This window comes from Nicotiana tabacum, chromosome 5 (assembly GCF_000715075.1).
Source record: "Nicotiana tabacum cultivar K326 chromosome 5, ASM71507v2, whole genome shotgun sequence".
Lineage (NCBI taxonomy): Eukaryota > Viridiplantae > Streptophyta > Magnoliopsida > Solanales > Solanaceae > Nicotiana > Nicotiana tabacum.
The window spans coordinates 152244425-152266457 of record NC_134084.1 but is presented as its reverse complement, the minus strand read 5'-3'; the positions used below and the strand labels follow the sequence as shown (position 1 = coordinate 152266457).

At 35.6% G+C, this 22033-nt stretch overlaps 1 protein-coding gene across 4 annotated transcripts; it reads left to right on the top strand.

The window, feature by feature from the left end:
- The first annotated feature begins 3125 nt into the window (after nt 1-3125).
- On the top strand, nt 3126-15065 carry LOC107798955 (phospholipid-transporting ATPase 1). 4 transcript variants are annotated; one of them, XM_016621988.2, is made up of 9 exons: nt 3126-3385; nt 3668-5786; nt 7480-7831; nt 8123-8912; nt 9029-9152; nt 9385-9604; nt 12391-12849; nt 12956-13252; nt 14674-15065. In XM_016621988.2, exons 2-8 carry the CDS (start codon nt 3962-3964, stop codon nt 13155-13157), a joined length of 3972 nt encoding a protein of 1323 aa, XP_016477474.2. In that variant the 5' UTR covers nt 3126-3385; nt 3668-3961; the 3' UTR covers nt 13158-13252; nt 14674-15065. The 4 variants fall into 4 exon arrangements, with proteins under 4 accessions (XP_016477474.2, XP_016477472.2, XP_016477473.2 ...); XM_016621986.2 differs by having other exon boundaries at nt 14646-15065; XM_016621987.2 differs by having other exon boundaries at nt 12956-13256.
- Nucleotides 15066-22033: the final 6968 nt, after the last annotated feature.

Below are 22033 nucleotides of genomic sequence, written 5' to 3'. Positions count from 1 at the left end.
CTTAATAAGAGGGTGTGGAGGTCGAGGATTAAGGTAGAAGGTTAGTAGGTAATTTATAATGCTCATCGATAGGCTTAGTAGCGTGCATGTCCCTTCATATTCTTAGATTTTTTATTACGATATGTCATTTTGTTCTCCTCAGGTATTATATTCCATGTTGCTATTATTTGATATTACTTATCCTTTATCTCTCCTTTTTTTCTCTTCCATATTTCTTCCTTCCTTGCTTCCCCCTTCTTCTTCTTGCCCTTCCTGAGCCGTGGGTCTATTGGAAGCAACCTCTCTACCTGCATTAGGTAAGAGTAAAGTCTGCATACAGATTACCTTCCCCAGACCCCAAATGTTGGGATCAAACTGGGTTTGTTGTTATTGTTGTTGGTGAGTTGATTAAAAATAGTTAATAAATATCAAACGCTAAAAGCATTTAGGTGTTACACATTTTTGGGAACATTATCTTATTGTGTTATGCTCCATATTTTTAATTACTAACCATAATTCGTCTTTATGGTATCATTTGGAGAGCAGAAAAACAACGCTTCTCTTCTTTACTTACCTTGTTTCCTTTTGCTTTGACAAATTATTGGAAATGAAAATTGCATGAGTATGGTTAGATTCAATTTTGTAGAATTCTTTGTTATTTATCACATAATGTTATTCTCTTATATCTATTGGAAGAAAGAATTGTCCTTGAATGAAACTGAAAACTTTCATTAGACTCATATTATGCATGCAATACTATACATACAGTGGAGAAAAAGAAGAGTAACAATTACGGGTTCCGAGGAATTCAATAACTTTTATTTAGACATTATATTTGTATTAGAAAACTCATTAAATATATATATAAATATTTAGTTACGAACCTATTATGACCAGCTATGATTTCAATAGCTCAAAAACCATATAAATATATAGTGTACTGATTATTTTTCTAATCGATTTCTCCCAAACTCCCACAAATCAAGCATGACAAGGGATTATGGGAAACAAATTTGAAATGTATGAAAAAAGGAAAAATCAAAGTACCTCGTATAAAAAATAATCATTCAGATATCACATATTAAGTGCATTTTTTTTAAATCTGAATCTGAAACGTTCAGATGTTGATCATTAAGTGTGTTTTTTGTTTTGTTTTTTATTTCAACCACTTAGTGAGTCTGAATAGGTCTGAATGATTAAGATACATAACAGAGACTTAATTTCATTAAGATGTTACTATCTTTATTCACAATTAATTACCGATACTACCCACAATTATCAACTACCACCATGCACCACCACCACCGACCACTACTATCCTCAAGTATCATCGTCGCCGCCATTATTATTGACGGCCACCACCCGCCACCTCACCATTATTGATATACCATCACTCACCCCCCCCCCCCCCACATTTATCAACTGCCACCACCACAATCATTATTAACTACATCCATCCACCCACCCACCTCAATTACCACCACCAACTACCCCCAACCATCTTTATTAACCATACTAGCTAGTGCCAACCATTATGAAATACCACTACCTTCCTTAATTACCACCACCACCATCCACCATTATCAACTACTACTACCCACGATTCTCAATCATAATTTCCACAACCAATTACTACTATCTACTACCTAGAACCACCACTATCAACCAAACCCACTACCAACCACCGTCTCTAGTCGGCATTCACAAATATCACCTCTAGCCATCAGTACCATCAACCACCATATATTTTTTAATTTTTTTTGTTGATAATATATTAAGTAAATTAGTATTTTATATTTATTATTTTTTAAATAAAGATAGGTTTTATTCATTCAAATGTTGGAAAACAAACAGTCTTACTCTTTTAGTATTCATATCTTAATACACATCTTAATATTCAAATGTGGATCTAGATTTAGACATCTTAATCATAAAAAAAAACAAAAACAAATGAGACTTAGGCCTTATTTATTTTTTTTTAAAGATTAAAACGTCTGAATTTGAATATCAAGATGTGTATTAAGATTAAGACATCTGAATCTAAATACACATTTGAATATATTAAGATGTGTATTAAGATTTGAATAGAAATAATTAAGGCTGTTTGATTTTAACATCTGAATGTATAAAATTTATCTTTATTTGAAAATTAATAAACATAAAATTCAAATGTATATTAACTAATCTAAATTCTATCAATAAAATATATAGTTTTTAAAAATATGATAGTTGTTGGTGGTGATGGCTAACGGGTGAATGCTGACTAGAGGCGGTGGTTGGTGGTAGTTTTGGTTGATGATGGTGGTTCATGCTAGTAGCTAGTAGTGATTGGTAGTGGTGGCGATTATGATTGAAGATGATAGTGGTGAGTTGTGATAGTTAATAATGACGGGTGGTGGTAGTAGTTGTGACTAAGGAAGGTGGTGGGTGGGTGAGTGGTAGTAGGTTATAATGATAGACAGTGCCGACTGTGATTGTTGATGGTGATGGAGTGATTAGTTGTGGTAGTTGAGGCGGATGAGTGTTGATTGTGGGTGAGAATGATATATGGTGGTCGGAGTGGTGAGGATAGTGGGTGGTAATGGTCGATAATAGTGGCGACTATGGTTGAGGATGATGGTGGCGTGGTGGTGGAGGCGGCGGCAATGGTGGTGGTGGTTGAGTATGGTGGTGATGGTGGCATGACAGCAGTTGATAATGGTAGGCGGTGACGGCAGTTAATAATAAATATGCGATAGCATCTTAATGAAATTAACTCTCTGTTATAGATCTTAATCATATAGACCTATTCAGACTCATTAAGTGGTCGTGAAGTAAAAAAAACAAACACACTTAATGGTTAAAATTTGGATAATTAAGATTCAGACTTAAAAAACAAACGCACTTAATGTCTGAGATCTGAATGATTAAGATTCAGACCTCCATTAAGTGCAAATAAATGAGGCCTTAGAGAGCTTTAGCCCTTATAAGGTCGATAAATCAGTTGTACTAAAACTTTAAAATATATAATATTTGAGATATGAATGATTAAGACTAAGATCTCCATCAAGTGCAAACAAACGAGGCCTTAAAGAAAGCCAAGGCTAATTTCGTCATTTAAGTACTTGTGCTTTTATCTATTGGGCATATTGTAACTTCCAATAATTAGAAAAGCTAGGGAACAGATAAAACTCAATAAAAATTAAAGAGTCACAGCGGTAGGGGCAAAGGGGGAGGGGAGAGACCGACGAGTTGAGAAAAGAAAAGCCAAATAAAAGCCAATATTTCTGCTCCTCCACTCTCTCTCTCTACACACTTTCTCTCTCCTCTTTCCGGTCGATCTCCGTCTCCGTCTTCATCACCATTGTTCCAAAAACAAAAAAAATTCAATTATCAGATAGCACATTTTTCTCTCCTACATAAACAGGTTCTAACTTTTGCCTTTTTCTTTTAGTTTTTTCGATTTTGTTTTTCATTATGTGAATTAAGCTGATCAGATGTCAATATGTCATTCTAAACTCAAGAGATCTCAATTCCTAGATCTGTCATTTTCACTTTTGGATTTTATTATTGGGAAATTTACGTATTGCTTAATGCATTTGATCATTTTTTTTTTTTGCAATTCTGTCGCTTTGTGAGATCTAGTTAATTACTGTTTATTCATTTTTGAACAGTTTTTTCTTTTCCTCATTAAATTACACATTTACAGGGCAAAATAATATTTTTTTTGGTGGATTTCTTTGAATTCTGCAAAATCAAAGGCGTTTTGAGGATTAAGAAAGAACTACCCCTCAATATTGGGATACAATTGAGCACAGGGCATCGTTTATGATTTGTATTATGGTTACAGAGCATTTCAATGGCAAATCAAAGTATATAATTCAGCTAAGAGGGGTTAAAAATATGCCTTTTGGAAGTCAATCTGTGGATAATTAGGGATTTGAGATTAACCTTGGGGTTTTAGTTTGATATTCTCCAATGTGATTTCATTGGAGGTGTATTTATGACTTCCGGCAAGCCATTGCTGTCGCCATCTGAGCTTTCTTCTGCACCAAGTCCTCGTCATCATAATAATTCATCGTTAGGGATCTGCTCGTTGGGATGTCTCCCCCAGAATGCATCAACTTCCGCTGATTTGGACGAGTCACCTGGGGCCAATTTATGTGATTTGAAGGAGGAGGTGGTGGTGGACGGTAATCAACCACTAGAAGATACATCAGGTGTAGGGAATTCTAGGTTGCATTCTTCTTCACTTAGAAAGGGTACAGCGGAACTACAGTCAAAATGCCCCTCAGGAGAGAGGAAACGCTTTGTGTCATGGGGTGGTACAGAAGACCATCCACACGAGCAAACGACCTTTGAAATATCCAGTGATATTTCAAGGGTGGCTTCATCTAGAGCAGCATCCACCCGGACGTCATCTCAAGGACATTTTGATGAGTCCAGGGATTCGTCTCGTGTCCAGGATAAGCTAAGCAAATCCCAGAGGCTTCTTCAGAAAAGTATGCAGCTGGAGAATGACTTGTTACATGGAAATAATGCTAGGTTGATCCATGTTAATGATCCAAAAAAGACCAATGATCAGTTTGAATTCACTGGAAATGAGATCCGCACTAGCAAATATACAATAATAAGTTTCTTGCCAAAAAATCTCTTCATTCAGTTCCACCGGGTTGCTTATTTATACTTTTTAGCTATTGCTGCTCTGAATCAGCTTCCACCACTTGCTGTTTTCGGGAGAACTGTATCTCTATTTCCTCTTCTTTTTGTGCTTTCTGTGACTGCTATAAAAGATGGTTATGAGGATTGGCGACGACACAGATCAGACAGGAATGAGAATAACAGGGAGACTCTGGTACTTCAATTTGGCAAGTTTCAGTTAAAAAGATGGAAGAATATTAAGGTTGGTGAGGTTGTGAAGATCCTTGCTGATGAGACGATTCCTTGTGACATGGTGTTGTTAGGAACAAGTGATCCTAGTGGGATTGCTTATATCCAAACAATGAATCTAGACGGTGAATCAAACTTGAAGACAAGGTATGCTAGGCAAGAAACAACTTCATTAGTCAGTGAAGTGGAGTCAATTTCAGGAGTTATCAGATGTGAACAGCCTAACAGGAATATCTACGAGTTCACAGCCAACATGGAGTTGAATGGGCATAAGTTTCCGCTCAGCCAATCAAACATTATCTTACGTGGTTGTCAGCTGAAGAACACAGAATGGGCAGTAGGAGTGGCGGTTTATGCTGGGCAAGAGACCAAGGCTATGCTTAACAGTGCAGCGTCTCCTTCTAAAAGAAGCAGGTTGGAAACCTACATGAACCGGGAAACCCTTTGGTTGTCTGTATTCCTTTTCGTCATGTGCTTGGTAGTAGCATCTGGAATGTGTATATGGCTGAAGCAACACGAGAAGCAGCTTGATACCCTGCCGTATTACCGGAAAATTTACTTTGATGGGACACATAATGGTAAAAAGTATAGATATTATGGGATTCCTATGGAAACTTTTTTCTCCTTTTTGAGTTCCATCATAGTTTTCCAGATAATGATACCTATCTCTCTCTACATCACCATGGAGTTGGTTCGCTTGGGACAGTCGTATTTCATGATTGGAGACAGGCACATGTATGACACTAACAGTAATTCAAGGTTCCAGTGCAGATCCTTGAATATCAATGAGGATTTGGGTCAGATACGTTATGTTTTTTCTGATAAAACAGGAACACTTACTGAAAATAAGATGGAATTCAAAAGAGCAAGTGTGTGGGGAAAAAACTATGGGAGAGCCCTTTCTGCTACAAGTGCATCATTAAACACAGATTTTGAAGGTATGTTTATCATACACAATGTACTTTTAAAACATAATTTGATTCTTTTACATGTATTATTGTATCATTAGCATTATTAGTCTACATACAGTCAATGATATAGCATACTAATAGTATATTTACCTATTATGCGTCATGACAAGGAGGTTATTTAAAAACTAAAAGAAAGAGATAGAAATGCAGAATGTAGTCTTTTTTGCATTGTTGATGTTAGTTAATCTTTGATTTCACTACACCAGAAATGTCAAATGGTTAATGTTCATCCCTAGATAGCGCTGTATCACGAGTTTGCATCAACATATTATTTGCAAGTTCAGTTGCCTATTTAATTTCTTGATTGTGACCTCACATTATGGAGTGTATAAGCTACAAAGTAGATGTCTATGGCTGAATAACAAATTTATAACTTCAGCTTCAAAAACTCCAATCTGCCAATAGTAGTATCTGTACCTGATGTAGTTGGTTTGAGTGTTGCTTGATGCAGTTCCTGTCCTTACCTTACATTTGGGTTTATTGGATATTGCAGAAAGAGCTATTTCATTGTCAAATGCAATCACACAAGCTATACAAATTTTATACAATTTTATCATTTTGTTGTGTAGTCCAAAGGCTTCAAAGAGTTTGTACCTAGAGATGATATCATGCAGTGACTGTCTTTTTTCATCAAACTACCCCAATTGTTTATACAATAAGTTCTCACTTTAGACTACAAGTTTCAAAAGTCTTTTTTTCTTAAACTCCGTGCTGCCCAGTCAAATAGGGCCATATAAAATGGGATGGAGGGAGTAATATCTATGCTAATAGGGTAAGTTAACTTTTTTTAATTAAATAGAGAATCTCCTAAAGTATCCTATAGATTTTCCTTTCTCAAATACGATGAATCTTGACATATAAAGCCAGACATGTATAAATCTAGACACGTATTCTCTTGATATTCTAACATTCCTGAATATTGAAAGAGATGTCTCAAAGTATCAGTTCTATTTCATGTATTCTTTAGCTGTGAAGAGATTGCCGACGTGTATATATGATTCGGATAATCTGTAGACCATTGTGGTTTAGACGTTTAGTTGTACATATATTTGTAAACACCGTCTTGCTGTGATATTAATTAAATTAATTTGAGTTGTGAAAAATAGGTGAATGGCCATCCTTATCTTTTATTGCCAACCTTGAATTTTTTTATCCAACCCCCTTTAACCGTCTTCTCCTTGAGTCTCCTGAAGGCTTCTATCATGAATAGGAAAGTAGTAGAGACAACAGAATGCAGTGATAATGAGATTTATGGTTTATGTCCACTGTCCTCATTGTTTGGATAGTTAGTATAAAACACTATGGAATTCTTATTACACTGTTTTTTCTTCATTTCTTCTCCTCTATGTCTTATGTGCTCTATGATGCTTATTGATTTAACTAACGCATTTGATCAAAATCCCGACCAAAACACCACCGAATGATCTAACATTTTACACACGTATCCAAAATCACCTAACGAAGCTACTGCAACTTTCAGAATTCCATTCCGTAATGTGCGTTATATTATAGAAAATTGTGGTCATACATATCTTTGCAGATTAAATTATATTGAAGTGCAAATCATTGCTTTACATGATTCTTTTCTTTTGAGGTTTCTATTCCTCTAGCTATGCTCGTCTTGCGGACAAGTCAATTACTCTTGTAATCTTTTGTGCAGAACCAACTGAAGCCCCTTCAAGTCGACGAAAATTGAGGCTTAAGTCAGAAATTCCTACTGATTCTGAACTTATGGAACTGTTACATACCGAGCTAGCTGGGGAAGAGAGGGTTGCTGCGCACGAGTTCTTTATGACGTTGGCAGCATGTAATACCGTAATTCCAATTCTTAGCAATAGCTCATCGTCATGTGCTATACTGGATGAAGTGCATGACAATGCTGGCACCATTGAGTATCAAGGTGAATCTCCTGATGAACAAGCACTAGTTGCTGCTGCTTCTGCGTATGGATATACACTTTGTGAGCGAACGTCTGGTCATATTGTGATTGATGCCAATGGTGAGAAACTAAGGTAGATGGCTGTCTCTCTCAAATTTCCGAATTTGGTGTTAGTTGCACATGAGTACAATTTAGCACTTCTTGACTAAATAATGTGGATTAGCGTAGTAAATGTTATGCATTCTATCTATGACACTGGAACGTTTTCATCCAAAGCATAATTTCCTCTTTCTCCTTAAATTTTGCCTTTTCTTTTCTTGCTTTCTTCTTTGTTAATTTGTAATTAGTTGTGGTAAATCTTTTTGCAAGCAATAGTTCATTCTCTGTCCTTTGGAATTGTGGACTGATATATTGGCCGCTGCAGATTGGATGTCTTGGGACTGCATGAGTTTGACAGTGTGCGTAAAAGAATGTCTGTGGTTATTAGATTCCCGAACAATGCTGTAAAAGTTTTGGTCAAAGGGGCTGATACTTCAATGTTTAGCATTTTAAGGAAAGACCACAAAAGCCATGCTGACATACAGAAAGCCACTCTTAACCATTTGAATGAGTACTCATGTGAAGGTTTGCGGACCCTGGTTGTTGCTGCAAGGGATCTCACGGGAGAAGAACTGGAAGAGTGGCAATGCATGTATGAAGATGCTAGCACATCTTTGACTGATAGATCAGCAAAATTGCGCCAAACAGCAGCTCTTATTGAGTGCAACTTAACTCTCCTAGGGGCCAGCGCAATTGAGGACAAACTACAAGAAGGCGTACCAGAAGCAATCGAGTCTCTGCGCCAGGCAGGAATAAAGGTTTGGGTTCTTACTGGAGATAAGCAAGAAACAGCAATTTCAATTGGTATGTCTTGCAAACTTTTGACCTCAGACATGCAGCGGATCATCATTAATGGCACTTCAGAAAACGAATGCAAGAGACTATTGTTTGATGCTAAGACCAAATTTGGAGTAAAGCCTGCTAGTTGTTTTAATCAAATCTTAACATGTCAGAGCGATGCAGAAAATGGTTATCATGAAGTTCCTGTTAGTATGAAGTCATCTAATTTACCAGAGCAGCATGCAGGAGAGGAAGGTGTTTCTGGTGAATCTTTGGCACTCATAATTGATGGGAATAGTCTTGTATACATATTAGAGAAAGATCTCGAGTCTGAGGTATGAAGCATATCTTCTAAGGCTTTGTTGTGGTAATATGCACTTTTGCGGGTATGTATTGCCTCTCTTTTACTGTGTAGCTTGAGTCCTAATGTGTTAATGCCATGCTTCCGCAGCTATTCGACCTTGCGACATCATGTAGGGTTGTGATTTGCTGTCGTGTTGCGCCCTTGCAGAAGGCTGGAATTGTCGACCTAATAAAGAGCCGCACAGATGATATGACGCTAGCCATAGGTGATGGTGAGTTCGCTATATCTAATGCCTTGTCGGCACAAGGGAAATCTTATGTCAATTTTTGTTGGTTGTTGGAGGAACACAATTATATGATTTTTGCATATAAGGTTTTGCGGTTTTTTTTTAAGGACTCATGTTTTAAGGTTTATTTGTGTGTGTTATATTGGTGTTTTGCAAGATGCATTTCATGGGTTGATTTTCTGGATATGTTTGCACCTAATTTTAAAAACTTACTCAGGGGCTAATGATGTTTCAATGATCCAAATGGCGGATGTTGGTGTTGGAATATGTGGTCAAGAAGGGCGGCAAGCAGTGATGGCATCGGATTTTGCTATGGGACAGTTTCGGTTTCTGAAAAGATTGCTCCTTGTGCACGGACATTGGAATTACCAGCGCGTTGGTTATTTGGTTCTTTACAACTTCTACAGAAATGCTGTTTTTGTTTTCATGCTTTTCTGGTATACTTTTTTTTTCTTTGGATCTGCATTCTTTTGTATGATATTTGGGAAAAAATGCATTGCCGTCCCTCTGAAGAGAAAAGGAAAATATACAGTAAAATGGCTCATTTTTTGATAGGATAAATAATTTTATTAATGTGGGAAAACTGGCGTATACAAGCATTGTTCCAAAAAGTAGAGAACCTTCAGAAAACATTAAATTAACTGTTAAACAAGTTGAATGTGTATATCATGCTTGAAAAGAGCTCATGCCTGATATTTCTTTCTTTTTGTCCAAGCTCATGCCTGATCTAAACTACTTTTTTGTTTAATATGCCTTGTATATTTTCTTTGTCAATGAACCTTGTAATCTCTTTATAAGCTTTGTCTCTTGAACATTTGAGATGTCAAAAGACTCACATTAAGTCTGCTATAAGCCAATAGCGTGTAATTAGCATTAAACATAAATGTTTGGCTTTACTGTTTTTTTGGTGTAACATGGCAATTACAAATGATAGAGAAGCCATGGTTGATTTTTTAAGTTCATAACATAATTTTTGATGTAGCTTCCTGCCTTCCTCTTGTAAGTACTACTTGCTGAATATCAATAAATTACATTTACCAATCAAAAAATAGCGTTCCTAGGTTAGACCATCGGTGTGTTTGAGAAGAGGGATGATGGACTGTTTTCAATAAAAGGAGGATGTATAGATTCTGAAGTCTGATGGGTTTGGAAGATGCTGCTGCTATACATGTGTGTTTTAGCTTCCAATATAATGGGGAATTTTGAGAGGGGGTGGTTGTAAGCTTGACTTTTGGTGGCAGAGATACTGAACCAAAGGAAGCGTTTAAGGATGTTATTGTCACTCCCTATGTGACACACTTCCTTATTAGTCTGTTAAAAAACATTTCTATACGTGGAAACAATTTAATTTTAAGTTTTTCATTTACCTTTAATTAGAAGCTTTTATAACCACACAAATGTTACGGGCCCCACAAAGCTTTTACCTTTTAAGCTTTAAAAACCACAAGTTTCAAAAGTCTTTTTTTTTAAAACTACGTGCCAAGTCAAAGTACGTCACATAAATTGAAATGGAGGGAGTACTTTTTCTTTTGATCAAGTAAGTGCTTAAGGATGTTATACGTTTGATCAATTGTTGCTTGTCTGCTGATGCTATTTAGTGGGTCATGGCTGAATGTTGTGTCTTGTTTAATAAGGATTTTGAGGTCTGCTGGTGGATAATGGTAGTTAATATTTGTGTTGACTATTGATTGCTGCCTCATTCGTCACTGAAAAGTTATCAATGATGCGATGCTCTTTATTGTAGCATTAGATTTCCTTTTGGAGTTGAGGTTGGTCATGGTGCTTTCATCGAGATCTTAGCTAGTCTTGGTATCCTCTATGGAATCCATATTTACCTTGAAAGTATTTGGGACACATTAACAATGCGTTGATAAGCTAAAGCCAAGTTCTTCTACTAATAGTGGTCAACTTTAACGGACATTTGAGCAGAAAATTAAAATGCTGAAATCCAAAGAATGGAAGGAAATTAGGGGGGGTAATAATGTCTGTTGGTATGTTCGATGCTATGGAGTACGTGTCAGAACATGCGGAAATTGTTGATGTTACCAGTTGTGAAGGTAAAAATTATTCATATTCTGGTACAGTTTTATGGATGTTGGTGACAACATTGCTGATAACGTATTTGGGGCTGCTTAGGAAAAAAAAAACATAAAGGTAAAGATCTGCAGCAGCTGGTAATCGACACGTTTGGATAAATGTTGAGTTGATGGAAGAGGCAATATCTTTTTTGTGTTTTGGGGGGGGGGGGAGGAGATGGGATTACATAACTTACGCCTACATTATCTACTATACATGCATACTATTATAGGAAATGATGAGGGTTTCTTATGTGAAGCAAAGGAGGGGGAGAGAGTGTCATTTAGTAGATTGAAAGAAGATAAAAAGTCCCTGTAAATTAGGGAACTAGGAATAAGAAGATTATTGATGTTCAATATATCACTGTGGAAAGCGGTTATGGAGTTGATGCTGGCGGATTTTCATTCTATAGCTTGATGTTTAGAAGGGCTGGCCTGAATCACCGTACAATGCGGCATCAATCCAAGAAAAGAAGCTTTTCTCTGACAGTAGTGTCTCTTGACCTAAGAAAGGGAAGGGAATTTTAGCTGAGTTTGTAGTTCATGTGTGAGGAGAGTGGAAAGCATATAAAATTATCTGCTTCTTCTTTGTTGTCACGCTTTTCAAGAACATTGGGGCTGATCTCTAGATGGTTAATGTGAGGGGGTCATGCTGGGTGGCATTGACGTTGATATGCATTTCTAGGTCAATGGAAATGAAACTGATACTCTTAACTATACTTGGTTAAAGTATGGGGAGGGAAGACTTTACTAGTTTTTCTTCTTTAGGTGAAGAATTATCCATCCCATTATGTTTTGTAAGACTGAAAAATCAAATAAGAGAGATTTACGTACCCATCTCTGTATACCCTGTTCTTTGGTATCATCAATAAATTTTAGTACCAAGAAAAGGAACTCCGCAAACTGCGATGGAGAGAATGGGTTCTTCCATTTGTAAGTTGTGCTTTTTGACAGTTTCTTGCTAGGCTGAGGATGCGTTCTTAAGACTTTTTTCCCTACATGCTGTTGATTTATCAAATCCATAATGTTTTCATGCATTGGAGTCACCTCTTCTTTGAAGTGTTGTTAAATTCTCATGTTTGGTGATACAATACTAAAATTATCATGAGTTTTTCATCTGACCTTATTCTTATACTTGGTATTTTTAGGTACATATTGTACTCCGCTTTTTCTACAACATCTGCATTGACAGATTGGAGTAGTGTATTTTATTCTCTCATCTATACTTCCATACCTACTTTAGTTGTTGGTATTCTGGACAAGGACTTAAGTCATAAGACACTACTGAAGTATCCAAAACTCTATGCTGCTGGCTATAGACACGAGAGTTACAACATGAAACTCTTCTGGATCACAATGATTGATACAGTGTGGCAGAGTCTTGTTCTCTTTTATGTACCATTATTCATCTATGATCAGAGCGATATTGACATATGGAGTATGGGTAGCTTGTGGACGATTGCTGTTGCGATCCTTGTGAACATGCACTTGGCAATGGATGTGCAGCGATGGTTAATATTTACTCACATGGCAATATGGGGGTCAATTGTTATCACGTATGGCTGCTTGGTGGTGCTGGACTCGATACCTGTCTTTCCCAATTATAAGTTAGTATTTCCATGTGAATTCCTATAGTATTGGTTCTTGAGCATTTTAAAGTAATGGAGGTCTATTGCATGGTACTAACTTACTTTTTATTTTGTCTTTTTGCAGTACAATCTTTCAATTGGCAAAATCACCTACTTACTGGCTCTCAATTTTGCTTATTATAGTTTTGGCTTTGCTTCCTCGCTTTATTGTCAAGGTTATAAATCAAACTTTCTGTCCTTCAGACACCCAGATAGCTAGAGAAGCAGAGGTCCTGAGGAAAAGCCACAGCTATTTTATGTCTAAGCCAGATCATGATAAAAGCTAGTGTCTCCTGTATATGTTGTCAATCACCCCATTTTGGTGTAGCTTCCTTGAGTTACCTTGTATTTGGCTTCCCATGGCGTGCAGGATTAGAAGTAGGTAGGTAAGTCATTTTTCTCCCGATATATCTAGAGTTTTTTTTTTTTTTTAATCTTTTGTATAGTGCGTATGATCTCGTTTTGTTTCGTATAGCTTCCCTTTTTGTTTGAGTTGGAAGTAAATGATAACTCTACCTTCATTAGGAATTTTTTCTCTAATGTTTCGTATAGCTTCCCGTATTCACTGTCATCTAGTTAATGCAGATAATTTTAGAGTGAAAATAACAGTTAGGAATAAGTTGAGCATCCTTTCCCATTAGTGTTAAATTTTTGTTCACCAAAAGTATCTTCCAAGTAATGCTAAAAATTACAAACGCCATCTTTCTGATTCCTGGCGCTAACATGCTACCCTTTCTCAAAATATATCTTATATGAAACCAGAGAAGTGAGACAGTAGTGTTGAAAACCTATTGGGCTGAAGAAGTTGGTGCTAACTTCAATTTTGTACGGCTGCAAAATTTGTGTCACAGGTTTTGCTTTTGTCTGTTGGTGCTTTTGGGGGGAGGGGGAGAGGCTGAGGAGAGTGAACAGAGCATGCAATCTGGGACATCAACTGTTAAGTGTCCCACATTGGTTGAGGGAATGAGCTGTTACGTCCTTATATGATCATGGGCAGTCCTCACCTCATGAAGCTAATTTTTGGGATGAGTTAGGTCCAAGTTGCATTTTCTTAACATAGTATTAGATCCAGACCCATTCCAATTCTTGGTTTATCCCATGTTAGCCCCATTTTATGCACTAGATGTTTAGAACTGGTTGTGCTGGTGGAGGGGTATTAAATGTCCTTATTGATTGAGAGAATGGGTTGTCGTCTCCTTGTATAGTCTTGGATAATCCTTATCTCAGAGCTCTCTATTAGAGTTCAGTTATATGCCAGTTTCATTTTCTTAACATAGTTTGAATCAGGACCCATCCCAATTATTGGTTTGTCCCCCCGTGTTATTGTTGTCCACCCGCTAGATGTCTAGCTTTGAGCATGCCCGGTGAGGGGTGTTAACTTTAGTATCCCACATTGGTTGAGAGAATGAGATGTTGCGTCCTTATAATCTTGGACAATCCTCATCTCATGAGTTAGATTTCGAAGTTAGGCGGAAGTTTTTCTTAACAGCAACGATTGCAACAATGCCATCAGTCAAAAGTGAACCAAAATCCATCATGTTGGTTGTGATATGTGCTGTAGAATATTTTTGGTGTACAATGCATTTGTGCTATTTTTGGTATGTGTCGCTTTTTAGCTATAGCTGTAGCCTGCATGAAATTGTGAGAATTCTTTGGTTGCTTCATACATGGTATCTTACACTTGCTATGCAAAGGTTTATCTCCATGGAAGATCTTGTTTCAAAATTTTGTAATACTGAGTGGACCATGCTTATGATATCTTAAAAATGCTTCAGATGAGCTACCCCAACTCAATGTCAGCAGGTGAAATTGGTGACAACCTGAAAGAAATGGAGTGAACATGTAAAAAGAAAGGGAAGATAGGGTTAACTCAAAGCTAAATGTGTCGACAGTTGGAGAACAGCAGAAGAGGATCTGGTCGAGGGGCGGGGGAACAAATGAAGGTTTTGGGATGGTTTTTGTAATTTGTTGTTAATAACCATTGGGCTGTGTCCAAGAAGTGAAAAATGATAGTATGCTTGTTAGATATTCAGCATAACTCCAGAAATTCCGGTATAAAGAAACAGAAAAGAAATGACAAGGAGAGTAATACAAGTGTATCATAGTTTACCTGTAAAGATTGAGGTTTCTTATCCTTACCCTTGTAACAAATTAAAGGAAAAAGAAATTACTCATGAACATATTTAATCTGAAAATCTGTGCATCTGCATACTTTAAAAACCACCACCACCACAACAACCACCCCGAACTTTCTGTTGTGCATACTCTAAGTTATGTACATTTTTGGATTTAACATGGGACTTTTTTTAGACTATATTTTGTTCTTGATCAATATGCTTGCATAACGATAAGGTGCTGTTCCTTTTGTCTATGTGTCAGTCTTTCACCAATTTCTTCTTCAGCTTGATAATTGTCTCTCGTTCCCCTCTCCAACCATTTGTAAATACTAAGATCTTTCTCCAGCACCTCAATGTCTGGTTTCTATTGTTCAGAAATGGTAATAGTCACCACAAGCAGATCCAATATTTAAACTTGATGGGTTCTAATCGTCATGTTCTTAGCATTGAATCCATTAAACTTTTCCGAAATTTAAGGTTTAGAATCTAATATTTGTTGAATTTTATTGATTTTCTATATGTATCAGTGCTCCATGTCAAAACGATGCGTTGTTCATTTGAGTTCTCTATCCGCTGTCATAATGAGGAAGGAAGAAAAAACTTTGACGTCGAAACCTAGATTAAGGAAGAAAGACTCTTACTAATAGCATTAAACTGTAAACTTATTCGCACTTTGTGTTTATATTAATCCAATGGGTACATGATACATGTATTTATATATACTGTTATCACTCAATCATATGTAATTAAAACATTTTTTTACTTTAATATATGGCTTAATCATAGTAATAGTATAGTGTAATTTAGTTTTCTTGACGTAAAAATGACATTAGCTAGATGTGGCCAGTAAAGTGTTATAAAGACTAATAGGCTGTTTAGTCAATTTTTTTTTTTTTTGGGCCAAAAGTGCTTTTGGAAAAAAAAAAAAAAACACTTTTGACCAAAAATTGAGGTGTTTGGCCAAGCTTTTGGAAGGAAAAAAGGTGCTTTTGAGGAGAAGCAGAAGCAGTTTTGGAGAAGCAAAAAAAAGTAGCTTTTCTCCGAAAGTACTTTTCTGAGAAGCACTTTTGAGAAAATTACACTTATAGCCTGTTTGGCCAAGCTGGAGAAATCAGCTTATTTTGAGAAGTACTTTTTTCAAAAGTGCTTTTGAAAAAAGTACTTTTGGAGAGAAGCAGTTTGCGTTTGGCTAATCAGTCTGAAAAGCACTTTTGAGAAATAATTTGTGTTTGACCAAGCTTTTTAGAAAGTGCTTTTAAGTGTCAAATTATGAATAAGGACATGGATAGATTTACTTAATAATTAATATTATAAGTAAATAAATAATATCAAAATTTTGTTATTACATGCAATAATTAAAAAAATTCATTTTATTTAAGTAAAATATGAAAATAAAATTAAAAAGTACTTAATTCTTTTAATATAAGTTAAATATATTAAAATTCCTTCAACAAATATAAAAGCATTCACCCCTAAAGTCACTATATATTAGAAAGTTTTCCTAAAAATAAGAAGAAATATTTATAAATTAATATCCTAAGTATTAGGTTTAAGGGTTATTTTGGTATATACTATATTTTGTTAAGGGTATTTTAGGTAAGAAGAAAAGCCAAAACTGCTTCTGCTTCTTCCCGAAAGCACTTTTTTTCCCAAATAAGCTTGGCCAAACATCTCAAATTAGAAAAAAAAGTGCTTTTGGGAAAAAAAGCACTTTTTTTCTCTTGAGAAGCTTGTCCAAAAGTGCTTTTTTTTTTTTAGCCAAAAACACTTTTGGCCAAAAATTGAAGTGTTTGGCCAAGCTTTTGTAAGGAAAAAAAAGTGCTTTTGAGGAGAAGCAGAAAAAAGTAGCTTCTCTCCAAAAGCACTTTTTTGAGAAGCACTTTGAGAAAAATAAATTTAGAAGAAGTTTTTAAAAGCTTATCCAAACACTAATTGCTGCTCAGAAGTGCTTTTCAAACTAATTAGCCAAACACAAACTGCTTCTCACCAAAAGTACTTTTGAGAAAAACACTTTTGAAAAAAAGCATTACTCCAAATAAGCTAATTTTTGCAGCTTGACCAAACAGGATATTAGAAGCAGTTTTCAAAAGCTTGGCCAAATATTAATTATCGCTCAAATGTGCTTTTCAAATTAATTAGCCAAACACAAACTATTTTTCACCAAAAGTTTAAAAAGTACTTTTGAGAAAAACACTTCTTAACATAAGCTGATTTTAGAAGCTTGGCAAACGGGCTATAAGACGTAAGCAAATGTATGTTAGATCCACTTCTAACAGTTTTTCATTTCAATTAGAAACTGTGTAGCTAATCAATTCTTGAAGTTACCAAATATTTCTTCCTTTTTTCTTAAAAAAAGGAAAATTATTTTTGATTCGATTATGATTGTTTCTTTCTAATCACTAGAACCACCTAAAAGCGAAGTCAAGAATTTCGCAAAGGGTATTTAAAATTTAATATACACATAAAAAATAATTTTTGTATAATATAGATTTCTATATATATAGTATACTTTTTCGACAGTGTTCGATTGACCACCCTTCAATGCATGTGGCTACGCCACCGCTTTAAAGAGATGTTGAGGGGGAGCTCACTTGGTGAGTTTTCTTTCACAATCGGACATTCAATTTCTATCAGTAGCAGTAGCGTAGCATTCTCTTTAGCTTTTTCTATCCCTTCTCCTGATGTAATAAAAAAAAGCAAAAAAAAAAAAGTAAAAAGAAAAACTCCCAAGATTAAGATATCCCCTACCCCACAACTTTTGACTAAACCATCTATATATTTATATTTGTATGTATATATATTAAAGCAAGAAAGTTTACATTGTGATTAAGCCAAGTGACAAGCTACTATAAAGCCACTTGACAATCTTAAAGAGTTTGTGGGAGATTGTCAAATAAAGAAATATCACTTAAGAACTATATATGGAATTCTATTTATTAAAATTAAATTGAAATAAGAATTCTTTTTTTAACAATAAAGGTCAATCATTGTACTAATATTTTCTAACTGAAATTTTTTATTTGAAAAGTAAAGAATTTTGATATCAATAGTATTTGAATTCCTTTTCTAATATCGAGTGAGAAGAATATATCCTACCGTAATCTAATGTGTAATTTTAATTTATTTTAAAAATTTAATACTTTTTAATGAGTTGAAGAGTATATTTTAAGGTTTTAACCTAAAGTTCAGAATACAGATATATTTAATAATTTATTTATTTCATAATGAATATTCCAAAGTATCTGTTTTAGACTAAGTTTTCTGAATTTTAAAGAAGTATACAATAAAAACAATTTTTTTAAAGGCTAAAAGCTTCAACAAAAATAATAATTACTAGAAGTTTAATAATAAAAATACCATAATATTTTGAAGAAGTACTATATAGTTTGATTATATGCACTTTTATTTTTTCTATTATTGAATGAAATACTATATGAAAAAATTAAATAAAATATCATACTTACTAGGGAAAATAATTTAGAAAGAGGGGGATAAAGATAGTGTTGTGAGCACGTGATTTTTGCCCTATATGAGAATTACTCCCAAAAAAATTCAAAGTAAAATAATTTTCCTTTGTGTGCAATTTTTGAATTTTCGTGGCTTTTTTGGATAATTATTTGTATTTTTGTCTGTGCATGTTTATTTGTTAAATTAATAAAAAAATACAAAATATGTCGCATTTGCACTTAGGATTTAATTCCACAATTAGAAGTAATTAAGTTTGTTTTACAAGAAAGAAAAAAATCGTAAAAATAATGTACGTTGCATTTTTAGCATTTAATGTCCAAATTGTGTGATTTTATCGTAATTATTATTTAATTGTGTGTTAATTACTATTGGGAGCTAATTTGCGCTTTTATAAATTAATTTAGTTCTATATGGTAATTTAAGGATTTTTAGAATTTAGTTTCAGTTTAAGAAAAATAAAAGGAGAAAAGAGGGGGAGCTGAATATTGAAGAGATAGAAAAACTCCGAAAATATTAAGACTTCTAAAAATACAAATAAAAACATTCTGGAAATTAAAAGAGAGAATAGTATACACCTGATATACAATCTAAATATTCTGATATACATTAAGGGTTAAACATTAACTAGTCTTTCAAATCTGAAAAAATTCCCTTTGTTTCTGTCCGTTGATTGTTGTTGGTATTTCTGGATTTTATCTTGATTTTTAAAATCCGTCACTGGTTTCTTGTTGCTGGTTGTTGCTGTTACTGGGTGTTGCTGTTGTTGTATGCTACTGAATTTCTTTTGCTTCCAATATCAGGTACACAACTAACACGCTGGTTACTGTAAACTGAAACATGAAGCATGAATATGAAATGAAGAGTTGAAGTTCTGAATTTCTCTTAATTATATTCTGAATTTTATTTGTATATATAAATTATTTAGCTTACTCTAATCAGAATCATGTAGCTGTTTAATATATATAGTGTAACATCTGACGATAGCTTAGCGGACGAACTATCTAGGTATTGCCTAAAAAATAAATAAATGTTGTAGTAACTATGTCTAATTAATTCGTTATTGTTGGATGATTATCATGTCTCAAAAAGCATGTTAGCTGATTTAGACTATTCTTAAACATTCAACACTTAGTTCATTAAACGAATAGACTATTTCGGAACTTATAGGAATATTGTTTAGCTAAAGACTATTGGTTAATTTCAGCATGTAAATGGTCTAGGATTAAAATTAGATTGCCAAGTTTTTTTTTTTTTTTTTTTTAATTTGACAAACTGTAAACATACCTAGTATAATATAATTAGGTAGTAACATGTGAATGATATGACCCAGGTCCAGTTTTGTGCCATACACGTCGGGCCTGGGCCCGCATTGGCAATGGACTGCCCTGATTGCATCATTTTTAGATTTTATGAATCATATTCGAAACCCAACTATAACAACTCAAGCATGTAAATAAATTAAGACCTTTTCTCTTTCATTTTGTAGAGACAAATTTAATAGAGAAAAATGTAGGCATTTTAGGATTGTCCTTTTAAAATAAATGAGATGAGCCTCGCCCAATAAAATGCACAAATTGTGGGGCACTCAATAAATATTTAATTGAATACTTAGATTTCGAGAGGGGCCGTTTAGAAAATTTCACGGCCTTCTCCAAAGTAATAAAGCATTAAATTCTTTAGGCACGATTTTAATAATACTACATCCCTAAACTCGGGTGCGCATTTATGCGGCCAAAATCCAAATCTCAACGGAGTCAAAACGTGTCAACAACCATGGGTGCATTGATTGCGATGTGGTTCGAAACGCACTTTCACGACGTTGCAATTCTAAAAAAAATAATAATAAAAGTGGTTTAAAGTTGATAAAAGCACATAAATTATAATATGTATTAAAATTAGATATCTAGCCATTACAACAGTTTAAGCGACCGTGCTAGAACCACGGGATTCGGGGGTGCCTAATACCTTCCCTCGGGTCAACAGAATTCCTTACTTAGAATTTCTGGTTCGTAGACTTCATTTGGAAAGTCAATATTTTTCTCGATTCGGGATTCAATCGATGACTTGGGACACCATAAATCTCCCAAGTGGCGACTCTAAAATAAATAAATAAATCCCGATTCGATTGTCCTTTAATTGGAAAAAACTCCCTTCCGTGCCCCTTCGCGGGCGGTGCGGGCGAAAAAGGAGGTGTGATAGCTCTGACGACTCTGCTGGGGATAAATATGTCCAGAACCACCGGTTCAGGGTTAGAAATTCGGCTTGATAAATTATTGTATTTTGGCTTTATTATTTGATATTCTCATATGATCTGTGCTTAAATATGCAAAATGAAGCTTTTTACTGCTTTGATATTATTTGAACTGTACATATAAACTGTGCCGAAACCTTCTCTTCTTACCTCTAGGGATGTGCTTACTGGTTGAGACTCCCTATTCTGTTAGTGTCATACCCTAAATAAAGGAGGCTCGGAAAGTTTCTAAGCCGACTGGACTTTTGGTTCCCGAAAAGAAGCTCCTTCCTCAACTCGAGTTGTCCGCTCGGGTACACTGTCTAGAACATTGACCCAGGTTTTGAACATAGAATAACGTGACTTCATGCCGGATCCCTAGTAGGAATGCTTATTTGCATCACGTTGCATTTGACTTAGGGGACTCAATACAGGGTTGGGTCCGACTAGGACTAGCAACCTGAGATGAAAAGACCATCCTGATGCATCCTATTTGTTTTCCGTGCATTTATTTGTCTCGCGCCCGCATGCTGACCGATTTTTGAATATTAGGAATATTGTGAAATTGAAAAAAAGAAAGAGAAAAAGAAAAAAGAAAAAAAGAGGGAATAGAGGGTTTCCAAAACACTTGAAAAAGGCACAAATAAAACAAGCCGGGAGGATGCATGCGGTAGGAGCAAAAACATGTTAGAAATGGTTAACTGCCTAAGAACATTGCATCCCCCAATGTGCAATTGCAATATCTGTTAAAACTCTAACGCTAACAGGTTTGTTGTTTGTCCAATTCCAAGCAGTTAGTTGTTAAAGCGTACTGGCACCATACCATTATCAAACAAGATCAAAAGGGCCTATACTAGAAAGCATGACTGGCTCAGAAAATAGTGTTGAGTCGGAAAGGACGGCACATCAGATGCTGAAGGAGGCGATCGCCAATATAGAAAAAATGAGATTGGAAATGCATGAAATGCAGCTAGCCATGGCTAAGGTGCAAAAGGGGCCCGAACCACTCGTCACTCCTACTCCCCCACCGGGACACACGCCGGAATACCCTTCCCCCGGCCCTTCAACAAGCTTCCCCATTGCCCAATACTACCAAGGGGAAACTTCCTATAATCCCCAAGCTCCACCACCCAAACAAAACCCTCCTCTGCCAATCGTCCCCGTCTTCGGGGCACCTCCACCAGCCACACTGCAAAGATCCTCCAGCGAGCCATTGTTTCAGGCTCATGATAACCAGTATTATCCTCCTGAACCAACCTTTAAAGCACCCAAACCATACACTTACACCCCTCACCTCCAACTCCCAGCAGAAACTGAGAGGCCGACTAAGAATCCGGAGCAGGATGAA

Coding starts and splice junctions, on each gene's coding strand:
- LOC107798955 (XM_016621988.2), top strand. CDS start 3,962: ATGACTTCCGGCAAGCCATTGCTGTCGCCATCTGAGCTTTCTTCTGCA. Junction 5,787..7,479: donor ATTAAACACAGATTTTGAAG/GTATGTTTATCA, acceptor TCTTTTGTGCAG/AACCAACTGAAGCCCCTTCA. Junction 7,832..8,122: donor GCCAATGGTGAGAAACTAAG/GTAGATGGCTGT, acceptor TGGCCGCTGCAG/ATTGGATGTCTTGGGACTGC.